This window comes from Pseudorasbora parva, chromosome 22 (genome assembly GCF_024679245.1).
Source record: "Pseudorasbora parva isolate DD20220531a chromosome 22, ASM2467924v1, whole genome shotgun sequence".
NCBI classification, from domain to species: Eukaryota; Metazoa; Chordata; class Actinopteri; order Cypriniformes; family Gobionidae; genus Pseudorasbora; species Pseudorasbora parva.
The window spans coordinates 22,330,770-22,343,701 of record NC_090193.1 but is presented as its reverse complement, the minus strand read 5'-3'; the positions used below and the strand labels follow the sequence as shown (position 1 = coordinate 22,343,701).

The 12,932-nt window shown below is 36.9% G+C and overlaps 1 protein-coding gene across 11 annotated transcripts in view; it reads right to left on the bottom strand.

The window, feature by feature from the left end:
- cadpsa (Ca2+-dependent activator protein for secretion a) overlaps nucleotides 1-12,932 on the bottom strand; it is a 193,802-nt gene that overhangs the window by 27,199 nt on the left and 153,671 nt on the right. For 7 of the 11 annotated variants that reach the window (XM_067432441.1, XM_067432431.1, XM_067432432.1 and 4 more), the window contains 3 exons: nucleotides 6,973-7,114; nucleotides 5,388-5,540; nucleotides 172-327 (listed from right to left, as the gene is read on the bottom strand). In XM_067432441.1, the coding sequence (XP_067288542.1) occupies nucleotides 172-327; nucleotides 5,388-5,540; nucleotides 6,973-7,114 (451 nt within the window). The remainder of the gene's footprint in view (nucleotides 1-171; nucleotides 328-5,387; nucleotides 5,541-6,972; nucleotides 7,115-12,932) is intronic. The other 4 variants (XM_067432437.1, XM_067432438.1, XM_067432439.1 and 1 more) reach the window with 1 other exon arrangement.

Here is a 12,932-nt window from a genome sequence, read left to right as displayed (position 1 = left end):
TAAAAATAGATAAATGTTGTTTTAAATGGAGTCACACTACAGTACAAGCAATTAAAGTGTCAATTTTCAAAATACCAGAGTGTGTGCCTAAATTAAATAAAAAAGAAAAAAGAAAGAAAGAAAAAGGCATTTGTTTCAGATCTCTGTAGTTGTTGTGTTTTTCAGCCTCACCTTTTTACACAGGACTCAATCATATCACTGGACATGAGTTTAAGTCGGCTCTCCAGGTGTTTGGCAAACTCTTCTTCTGGCCAGTGCAGGTCTCTTATGAATGTCTGCAGTGCATCCAACTTCCAAAACAAATCTTCTGAAGTCCCAGAACCATTACTGCCAACACCAGGACACATGCAGAAGAGACAGCCAGAGGGAAATACAGTAAGTTATTTCAATTGAAGCTGTATATCAGGAATGGAATGCTCCGGAAAAGGTCGGGAAATAGGAAGGTCAGAGGGCAGGGGGTTGTTAAAGAAGACAAAGCCTGTTTTAAGTCCACACACCACCATGGGTGGCACATTTGGTTGACTTATTTTTTACCACTTCCCGATCGTTGCAGAGTTGCCCTGTTGGCTTCAGATCAACCTCGTAGGCGATCGTTCCATGGAAAAAATAAAGGGTTAATCCTAAAGCAAAATGATAAACAATCTGGCCTTACTTGGTTGTTTGAGTACAGGTAAGGTAAAACATGCACAATGATGTCAAAGGAGAACTGCGGGATCACGAGTAAAGGCTGTATGTGTGGCAGGAAGAGCTACAGTCCCAGACTTTCAACTGATAAAGCTATAGATCGGTTTGAATGGAACCAATTTCAGCTCCACAGGGTCCGAACTGAATGAAGATTAGATCATAGAAAGAAAATAGAGACTGACTCTCACACCATTCCTCACAGCCTGAGTACAGAGTCCTCAAACAGCCAGCAGGCCAAGGCATCTTCAGTAGAAACATTTTAAGATTGACTGAAGCAATGAGAGCTTCACGCTGAAGAAAGATTTAGATGAAAGACTCTAAGGGTGCTTTCACACCTGGTTCATTTGTACTGTACTCAACAGACACTCATACAGCAGCAGAAGGATGTGTAGAAATATTTACAGAATGATTAATGGTGAGTTTAATTATATATTTATTTAATAAGCTAGTATATTAAATTAAATCAATATGACAGTCTGAAAGGCTTATTAAAATATATAACTCTTATAATCTATAAATAATCTTTGAATATTTATATTTTCTTTCTTTCTTGCTTTATATTTTTCCTGAAATAAAAAGAAAGGTTTAGGGTTAAAAATAAATAAATAAAGTAACTAAGAAATGTAACAAATACTCATATTATATATATAATATGAGTATTTGTTCCTCTCACGATAAGACATTCCAAAAATTATGGTGACAGATATTAGCAGGTTTACATCGCAGCCACGCACTAGCCATTATTTTTAATCAAAGGAGACGTTGGCATGTTATCAAAGCATTAATGGCAAGGAAAGCCCCTTATACTTGGGACTGACCAGTGCAATTGAGTTGTGCAATGCAATAGGGCAATCAAGCGGCAACCTCCCCCCCAGTTTCTGTTGAAGCCAATATGGAAGTCATTTAAACTGCAATTCATCGTCACAGGCTCCAGGAGGGAGCAGAATCTCATTGAGCCCCATGTTAAAGTTTTGGTCTATACAGCTAATTTTGCCCTTCATGACAACTGAATCATGTGACTTTTATGTATGACAGGTGACCTGTAAATGCGGAAAAAACATTGCAGTTTTACAAAATATGAATTTTTCAAATTGCCTGAAAAACCACCTCGTGCGAGCATGCAAACTTTTTTACGATATAATGCATTTTTTATCGCTCTTTTATCGTTACGATATGATATGGCTTTATATATCTATTGTGTGAAAAACACCACAAATGACTGTCAGAAACAATGCAGTTTAAAGTTTTGGGTTACTCACACAGCCAATCAAGGTCTTGTATTTGGTTTCTACTGAAAGCAGATGCCTGTTGCTCTGAAGTTTTATTTATCTCTTCAGAGCGCTGTATGAAGGAAACATCTCCCTCAGTATTCTTATCCCAGAAACCCCATATCTCATGGCAGGCTATAGAAGGAGAGCTACTATTCTGAGACCCCATACCTAGCAAATAAAGCAAGAAGAAAGAGGAAAGACACCTGTATCCTTTACTATTCTAATAGAAAAAGGGGAAGGAGGAAGATGTTGGAAAGATACAAGATAAAGATAAAGTAGCATCACTTATTCATGGACCAGATATCAATGATGAGCATATAATCATATAATATATATGACCATGATATTGTGAATAATTTTGTTGAAGGTGAAGTGTGTAATTTCTGCATCACTAGCAGAATCAAACAAAACTGCAATCTGTTTGTTTCAGGCTTGGTTTAGGTCGGGGCAAACTGACTGAACAAAGATGGGGAGGTTGTTTGATTTTGAGTGAAATCAGCCATCATTATGGTGGCTTGATATTAATAAATCCACAAAGAAAACATTAGAAACTGTTTAGCAGCTGTACAAGGCCTCTTCAGGCAAGATTCAACATTTGCCTTTTCTAGTTAGTTAGTTTGCGATTTGGTTTGGCGCAGCTAGTGCAGAAATTACCCACTTCAGCTTTAATATTCAGCTATCAAAACATGAGCATGTTTCTATAGTGTGATACTGTATTTGTATCTTCCAACCCTTCAACATGCTTAGGGCTTTTGGGGTTCAAATTGTCCATAGGTTATTATTTCCATGCTGTGGCCTTAGCATAACTGAACATATATTAATGATGAGTAAACACCAAAGGTTGCCAAAAGTAGTTGAAGCCACAACACTTCAGTCACAAATATTAGTACCTGTCTTACATATCAAACTCAAGCTTAAAATACTGTCTATCTAGAATTTGGTTATTATAATAATTACAAAAGTTAATTAAGTACAATGTAAGCACAGTGCACTGTAAAATAAAGTTTTACTATTAAAATTACTATTACTGTTTACTATTAAAATTAATTGTAAACACAAATTCTGGTTGTACTTTATTTTACAGTGCACTGTGCTTACATTGTACTTAATTAACTTTTGTAATTATTATAATAACCAAATTCTAGATAGACAGTATTTTAAGCTTGAGTTTGATATGTAAGACAGGTACTAATATTTGTGACTGAAGTGTTGTGGCTTCAACTACTTTTGGCAACCTTTGGTGTTTACTCATCATTACACCTTCGAGATGGAGTGTCACTCAGTATGTGCAATTACGTCTGTAAGTGCATGCATAATTTTTTTCCAATACATGCAGTGCTGAAGGTATTTCACTCTCGTATGGAAAGTGGTAAAAAGCTAAGGTTTGCAGAATTGTTTTTTTTTTTTTAATTATCATGTCTAAATATAAGCTTCCTGAATCACAATTTCTTAATTCATAGGCAAAAGTATGTGGAAAATGTCCAATCATGTAAATAAAATACTTGATTCCACATATACAGTTTTAAGAAAAAGTTTGCAAACTATTTAGAATTACCTGATTACATATTACTACCATAATGTTACCTTAATGTGAGTCAAGATATTATACTTTATATATCTACTTTGAAAATTGTACTTCAAGCTTCAAGCTATACTTTACTATTTAAATGAATGGGGGGGGGGGTCTAATACTATTTCATGCATTCTGACATGTTTACACTGTTAAAGAATTGGATTCTCATGCTAAACATGGCCAAAAAAAAAATTCTCCGGGAATTTGGGGGGTAAAATGTGTGTTATTTTGGCAAGGTTGCCTGCTAAAATTCGCACTCATGGTCTATATATCACATAATAGTCGCTTCAACCCGAGGACATAGAAAACAACCCGCGGGAAAAAATGCGGACTTGGCAACACAGTGCAGTTGAGCTCTGTTGACATTTCAATTAATCATAAAATGGGCCTTATATGTCACTAGACATAAAGAAATCATGTTAATTTCAGATACTTATATCACTGACAAAAGAAGTCCGGCCAGGATATTGTCATTTAAAAGTTGTCGTTGCAGCCCTCAACTGATGTTGATGTTGACATGTTGTGTTTTGGCCTGAAGCGCCACCCTCCACCTTTCGACCAATCACAAAGTCAGCAGTTTTGTTGATTACATAGTCAGCAGTTTTGTTTGTTTGTTCCCAGTCATGAGTCGTAACTGCAGGCGGTGAGTGAAACTGCATCAAATGTCTGTGTTTTGTTGACAATTGGCATGCAAGTGCATATAATTTCAATGACACGAAAGTTGTCCAGGGATAATTGCATGATATATTTTTGTGTGTGTGGGCTGGTAATCCCTACGTTATGAGGACAAAATGTCCCCACAAAGATGGCAATATCCGAAAATCCTTGTCCTTGTGGGGACCTTTTTTTGGGCCCCATGAGGAAAACATCTTATAAATCACATAGAAGGAGTTTTTTTTTGAGAAAGTAAAAATGCAGAATGTTTACTGTGATAGGTAGCTTTAGGGGCAGGGGCAGTGTAGGGGGATAGAAAATACAGTTTGTACAGTATAAAATCCATTACGCCTATGGAAAGTCCCCATAAAACATGGAAACACGTGTGTGTGTGTGTGTGTGTGTGTGTGTGTGTGTGTGTGTGTGTGTGTGTGTGTGTGTGTGTGTGTGTGTGTGTGTGTGTGTGTGTGTGTGTGTGTGTGTTTCTCTTTAGCTCCACCCATTGTATGCATCCACAAGCTCGGGTGTTTCCGGAAAGAATTGGTACGGGGTATCTGTCTTTTATAAATATGATAAAACTAAAAACTCTTCGGAGATATGAAGGATGCAATACTACTCTATAGGTGCTCAAGATTAAAATGAACAGACGCTAACATGGTCTTCTATGATATGGTCTCTGTTAACATCTGTAGTTTAGTGTTTTTTATGACTATAAAATGGAATAATATTTCTACATATATAACACACCATCGCATGATAAAATAAAATGATGGTTTAAAAAATAAATTGTATTTACCTACAAAATAAATCTCAATTAGTGAGATAATGGCCTTTTGCACAGCATCTGTTTTTGTATAACAGAATGCCAAAGCATCTGTTTGTGTTTATTGTCCCTTATGTGCATTATGACACATGGAAATGATCCCAAACATAGTAAAATCAACAACAGATTACATTAAACTGGAAAAATATGTTATTTAGTTGTGTAATTCTGATTGCAAACATATAGAAATGTTCTGGTGCAATCTATAGTTTCAACTATTTGGTTCAACAAATTGTCCACTTTCCTAATTAAAATATTTCAAAGAAACCTGCCAACAAATAATTAGGGGTGAATCCGAATTGGAATTAGATATTAAAGATGATATGTTGATGCTAAGGCCACACATGCATATATTAGAATCCATTACAGACTCAGTACACACTCAGCATCAGATAAACCCGGCATCCAGTTGGGAGTGGAAAAGCTAGGCATCTGCATTGGCCGCAGATTAACTGACACTGGTAGATTTGGTACTTTAGGCATTTGTAGATTCACATTTGGTAGGTTGACACTGGGTAGATTACTTGTTAAACTCCTGTGGAAAAGGGGGGAAAGAGAACAGAAAAAGAATGCAATGATGTAGATGCACAGAAGATAGCATGGGTGATGAAACACAGCATTGCGTACAGTAAGTTTAGAGCACAAGATGAAGAATTCATTTAGAGATAAGATGGTGTTGCAGAGATGAGAAGTGCACACGCGACAGAGTGAATCACATTATCACCACTTTGGCTCTGGTTTTATGAGAAAACACATTTGTTTTTGCTGAAATGCAGATTGTTGATTCAATTAGCAATTAACATTTGTGCAGTCACACACTTTTTCTTATGTTGCTTTGTTGAGTGATTCAAAGTTATTCTGGTGACTTGTATATTTAGGAATCATTATTTAAAAAAAAAAAGAAAGTTTAATATATATATTAAAAGTTGTGATTATGAGATTGTCACATTCAAGTGCTTTGTTGTCAGAAAGAACAGAACCCATGGAGAACACCAGGTTTATTCTTGCCAATTAATTTGGAAAATCTTATTAAAGCCAAAATTATATGTAGTGTCCCATTCATTGATAACCATGTATCCATTCACGGCCCTATATAGTTAGCTTGCCGAAAATTCTGGAATTTCGATCCAAACAGGCTATTTTTGCTGTGTATAATACATACAATGCACTTCAATTGATTATTCATCCATGTAAATATGCACTACTTTAAAAATAAGACAGTCGATGTAGCTGCTGTGGGCAAACTAAAAAAAGAACACCCATCACGTCAGCAACCGTTTTTCCCTCCATCATGTTTAAAGTTTATAGCCAGCCCAACTTGGGTATCAAAATTACCCCCCAACTTCCCAGTAGTAAATACAATTTGAGGGGGTGTTCATGTACAATTTTGAACTAGGTCAATTGTATTTATGATAATTACAATAGAACATGAAGGCAGCATCACACTCTGTTTTGTTTTTGTGAAGCCCCTTCTTCCAAAAAGCGCAATGTGCTCTGACTGGATCACTTACCATAACCGAGATTCAACACAAAATTAATGCAACTCAACCAGGACAGCCCTCCTTCGTGACGTGTACATTCCCGGAAGTAAAAATCATGACTACAATCAAGGTGTTTTAGGGAGTTCAGAAACAGTGCTTACTGATATAGAGAACGACTCTCTTTGCAGTGGACTTAGTGCTTTGTATCTTTGCAGACCTTTTTCATACTCAAACAGGAACATTACACACTAAAACTTAAATAAAAGTATAATAGGACCCTATTAAGCTGTTAAAAATCAAGTAAAACTGCTCAAAGAATGACAAAAAAATGAGGTCTGTTTCATTCTGCTGGAATCCATCTTGCTCTCTAAACACAGGACTGCGGAAGTCCAACGGGGTGATTAATTGCATACAATTATTATAATTGTACTAAATGAATTAACATCCCTAGAACTACCGCTTAAAGTGATAGAGTGTTTCACTTACTTGACGGGTTCCCAAGACTCTCGTTCAAATCCTCTGTGTATGGACTGAGCTATGGAGGACTCCATTAGGTCCACATACCTCACCACCAGAGGGGCAAACAGGTCTTGCAGGTGCTTATGAAACTTCCCATTACATAGATTATCTGAAAAAGCAAAAAGAAAGTGGGAAAGAAATTAAAAAATAGAATGCATGAGTGAGCTACAAAGATCCAATCAATTCGCTATGGATAATATCAAGTCCCGCCCAACAATTATTCCTGTTCGAAAAGCTTTACTTGGAAATAAAAGATTATTTTATTAAGATTATATTAAGATTTTTGCAGATTTTTGTCTCATAAATTAAGATACCTTTCTTGCTAGGTAAATTTTTTGTTAGATGAAAGTTTTATCAAAAATATCTAATTGTCCTTGTCTGGCTATAAGACCAGAACGAGCTCGATTTAAGATTGAACACTGGTCTGGGGAGTCTGCTTTGTATTTTCTACTGCACAAGAGGTGTGATCAACAAGCATAATTCAAATGACTCTGAACACAATTGGATAGTCCTTCAACCAATCAGACCACAAGAGGCGTGATCAATGGGCAACAACCCATCTGTCACCGTGTTTAACCCACCAGTAGCGCGCCAGGTGGATAAGCCAGTCTGTTATTGGTTCCCGCAAAAGTGTAATAGAAGCAGTAGAAATGAATGTACAGGTGTCCAGATTGAGCTGCAGGGCGAAATCAAATTACCGGCAGATCAGGCTTGGTTTACCCAGTCTATAATAGTCCATAAAAAATAAATAAAAAAAATCTTTGGATTTGTACCTCTTATGCTTTTTTTTATTTAAGTAGAAAGTGCCTTATGTTTTAGTATGTGATGACTAAGCAGTAGTCATAGCGTGTCTATTTCTCTCGCTCTGGTCTCTCTCAAGGTCGATCATTCACAGTAGGTGCCATGTTTGTTTGCTTCCCTGATTGCTCTGTTCCAATTAGCCACTTGAGCGGTGGTGGTTGTACACTTGGCTGTGTTTGTCCGCGAGCGAGTAGCCGGGGCAGTGGGGTCTCCCAGGCTCCTCTGTTTTAGACCTCATTAGCAGCATGAATAGCTTCTGCTTTAGCGCCTGTCTGGTGTTAAGGCTATTTCATGCCTATCTCAGTGCTACAGGCACAGGACGATAGTGACCTTCCATGCTGAATGTCCTGTTCCACAGATGTAGTGCACGCTGTAGGCTGTCACTTGATGGTGTTTGCTTGTGTTTGTGTTTATGCGAGTGTGTGAGGAGGCCAGGGGGAGATGATGTGTGTCTATGTGTTATAGGGAGGAGTAATATGTGTATGTTTATGGGAAACTAAATGTAAAACTGGTGTATTAGTGTTTTAGTTTTGTGTTTGAGAAGAGTGCTCTAATGAAAAAAGTTTGATTTCCTGGTGTTTTTGAGCTGGAATGCTGAATAACAGAACATCTGTATAAGGACATACTGTATATTTTCTCTTCTTTAAAAGTTATTATTAAAAATAATTAATAATAAGACAATCTTTAATAGAAGTCTACAAATGAGAAGTGTATTATTCTGTACATGCATAAAAGAAAAAATTATAAAAAAACAACAACAAAAATAATTAATAAGCAAAACAAAATTAATTAACATTAACAATAATAAGCAACAAAAAAAAACAAAAACAAAGATAGATAGATTAATAACATACATTTTTGGTAAAAATTTTTGGTGTGGCATAGGAAAATGTACATCTTTTACCCCATAATTTTATTAAAATGTGTTAAAGATAAACATGCCAGATTGTGTGGACATAATTGTTTATGTCATACAAAGATATTGATACACATCCAAAAACAAGAGAGAATTGACAAAATATTTATAACTGATGTTGTAGTTAATATATGCTCTTTACTATGAGTTTTTTTTTTCTAGGCAATTTCTTTTGCACAGTAAAATAAAAACCTGTAGCTGTACTTAACCCGTTTTTGCCAAATTATTTTGTCAAATAAATACCTTAAAGGTGGGGCGTGTCTACTAATGAGCGCTCAATGCAGGTCATTATTCAAAACACACAACATACACGACGGACATTAGCCGAGAACTAACATATGCTGGCTTTTGCTTGAATATACTTGTGTCATGTTCGCTTGTTAGTCCATTTGCGATCATATTGCGTCTCACTTCAGCGATGATAAAGACCCGTTCATTTCCACACCGTATGGAGCTTTTAAATCTCCTCACAAATATGTGTCCGACAAGTAAGATACTATACTCGTAATATATGTTTGTTTCCTCTTTTCATGATCTATATAACCCTATTCCAGTCATAATTGTAATATGTCGTTAGCTGGACTGTTGGGCTCGTCTACTATCGAGTTGTCATGAGAACGATTGGTGTTGAAGAACTGAGAACTCTGATCTGGTCATAATTGTAATATTCATGTAATATTCGTTTTCATTGAATATTCGACCTGGATTAGTAACACAGAGATTCTGCTGTAGTCATTGCCTGGGTTACGTATGTTTGGGGCGGAGCTATCAAAATAGAGCCAGGGCGTGTTTGTTTTGGTGATTTTAACTATCAACACGGTTACCAGAAAGCACTAACCCCACCTTTAGTGTAGTGTAGTTAAGTGTAGTGTTTTAATATTCCCAATTAAAAGTTTAAAGGGGTACTTCAGCGCTGGGAAGATGAATCTGTATTTAAACTGGGTCATTAATGTAGTAGAAATGTGAAATTATTTTTGAATTTGGTGCTTTCTAGACTGAGAAAAGACAGAAAATGTATTTTTGTCTCATGGGGATGAAAGACTACAATTCCCAGAATGCTTCGCTGCCCTGTGAGGCCATTCCCAAAGCCACCGCTACTGGATTAATTTACAGTGACTGAGTTCAGAAAGTACAATTAAATACTGAACGTGTGTGTTCAATATAACGATCGAGTTGCCGCGTGAGTCTCACAGCACTAACTCAGATTAGGAGTCAGATTACATTTAACGTCATAAATGAGCTAATGAGCTCTCGTGATGAGAGCCGAGGTAATCGCGACCACATTCGCGGCATTCATTCACAACACGTTTTCAGTTCATGCTTTTGGAAGCTTAACTTTCATAAAATTCATTTGAGAAGTTAAAACACTTACATTGCTCAGCATCCGTTTAAATTAATGCCTGTAGCTGCGAGCTGAGCTGTGAGTTTGATCTCCCATCCCTCATGCGCGAGTTGAAAACATGCGGAAATGGCTCCCTCTGCTGGCTGTAGTCTTTAGCCTTTGGCCAAACATTCCTCCTATGATGCAAATATCGTCAATTTGTATCATAGGAGGAATTTCCCCAGAAATAAAAATGCATAAATCTTTCGTCTCAGGGGGATATAAGAGGGGGGAGCATGATCATTCGAATATACTCCAGGGTTGCTACTGATACAAAGCCATATGCTAATCGCTGAAGTAACCCTTTAAGAACTGTAAGATTTTTAAAATGTTTTTAAAGAAGTCTCTTCTGCTCACCAAGGCTGCATTTATGTTATTAGAAATACAAAAAAAGCTGTAATATTGTGAAATAGTATTAAAATATAAAATAACTGTTTTCTATTTGAATATATGTGAAAATGTCAAAGCTAAATTTTGAGCATCACTACTCCAGTCTCTCCAGTCTTCAGTGTCACATGATCCTTCAGAAATCATTCTAATATGATGATTTACTGCTCAATAAATATTTATGTTTATTATCAATGTTGAAACATATGTGTAAAAAAATATTTTAGGATTCTTTGATGAATAGAAAGTTTAAAAGAACAGTATTTATTTGAAATATAAAGCTTTTGCAAAATTATAAATGTATATACTGTCACTTGATCACTTGAATGCATCCTTGCTAAATAAATGTATTAATTTCTTTAAGCACCCAGTTCTAACATTTTTTTAATTGAACATGTGGGGTAATAAAAAATAAAACAATAAATAAAATGTTATATGTGTGTGTATTTATTAATTAGTTTATATGCACACCCACTCTATCTCAGCAAGCAGAAAAAGCAATCCAATATCAAGAATAGGTTACCAGACAACAGACTGTCAAGCTGTGCAAAGAATGCCACTAGGATAATTAGTCAACTGCAGCCCATGGCAGCGTGGCTTTAGCACCATGGACAGCGCCCTATTGACTTCAGTTCATTAGAGACGTGATAAGGCCTTGAGTGAACTCTTTACATTCAAAGCGTTGGGCTGACTCCCTGCGGCTTTCACGATTTGGCTTTTGATTCTTCTATTTGGTCTCTTAAAGCTCTGCTTTTATGCAATTTGTAAACTATTGTAGACATGTAATATATTAGGACTGTAATATCGCATTTATACAATTATGGACTGTGGATATGACAATTTCCAGTTCTGTGCATTTATGATGATTATGACCGCTGCTTCCCTCCTGGTTAAAAAAAAACCCAGGTGCTATCTATTGCAAAGAAAAATAGTTTTCGTTTAACATAAGATTGATGCACTTCATACTAATTCAGTCTAAAAATTATGTTTCTGACAGTCTTTGAGACACAGATGCTTTCAATAGAAATGACCTTTTATTTCACCAAGAACAATCATTTAATTAATGTTTAATGTATACACCCCAGCCAGTTGTTATCGCAGAATAAACTTCATTATCCCGCTTATTACACGGTTATTTGCCACGCAAATAAATAATTAAACAGTAAATACTGACTTGAGTTGAAATATTTGTTTAAGTTTTATAAATTAAGAACCTCTGAGGAGAGAGCAGTTTGCATGAATGAAACCGAGCGAGTCTGTGATAACGGGTGACGTAATTAAATAATTGTACACAATATTTTAACGTCTGAAGCACATGACGCAGGTGCACTTAGGCCAAGTTTAACGATGGAAAAAAGCACCAGGCACACCATTTGTTGGTCAATGGTGTAGTCTATTTCAGCTTCCTCAAAATACAACACGCATGAACACACCTTGTTTTCAGATCAGCACGCCCAAAGGCGAACAGATAGCCGTGAGGGCATTTGCTATTTAAACAACATGGGCTGAAAATAGCTAAAAACACTTGCGTCAACCTTGGTGTCACATTGTGCCGGGTGTATGATAGGGCCCAAAATATTGATTTGAGATTTAAAGGGGGGGTGAAACACTCAGTTTCAGTCAATCTCATGTCAATCTTGAGTACCTATAGAGTAGTATTGCATTCTTCATATCTCCGAAAAGTCTTTAGTTTTATTATATTTATAAAAGAAATATGGGCTGTACCGAGTCTTTCCGGAAAACAACGAGCGCCTGGAGGCGTATCGTGTGGACGGAGCTAAAGAATGACGAGTGCGAACAAAGCGGTGACGTCCTCAAGCGTGGAGAAACCCATGGCTATCGATCTCAGATAATAGATATATGATACAGAATCATTCGGAGGCTAAAATAAATTGAACAGGAGAAACAGCAACAGCAGGACGTCCGTCTCTGTGGTATGTACTGTATTTAGTGGCCTGTCAACATTTGTGTGTGTTTACTCGCAGTTTATGATGACATGATTCGGTTTATGGACTATTGTATGCGACTAAACCTTAGCAGTAGCAAGCAAAACGGTTTTGCACGTCAGACTAGTGTGTAACGTTATACATAGAACAACAATGGAGTAACCGTTTGAATGACGAAGCACGCGATTGTGTCGTTTACTGATGTTTACTCACGCGACGATAACCAACAGCTTAGACATTTGAAGTTGATTTACTCACCGGCTGCTTCCAAAGCAGGCCCGAACCTTTATTGCTGGGACCGCTCCGTCAAAAACACACTTCTTTGGTATGATTTGGTGAAGTCCTGTGACAGCAGTGACCGTGGAAATCCACTTTGCGACGCGACTGAAGCGATGTTGTGAAGCTTCCCGTCATTTCTGCGTTCAAATCGGTTCAAATGCAGCGCTGCCTTCCCGGAATGCTGTGCTGAAGCATTGAAGTCGCTTGATGTCACTCA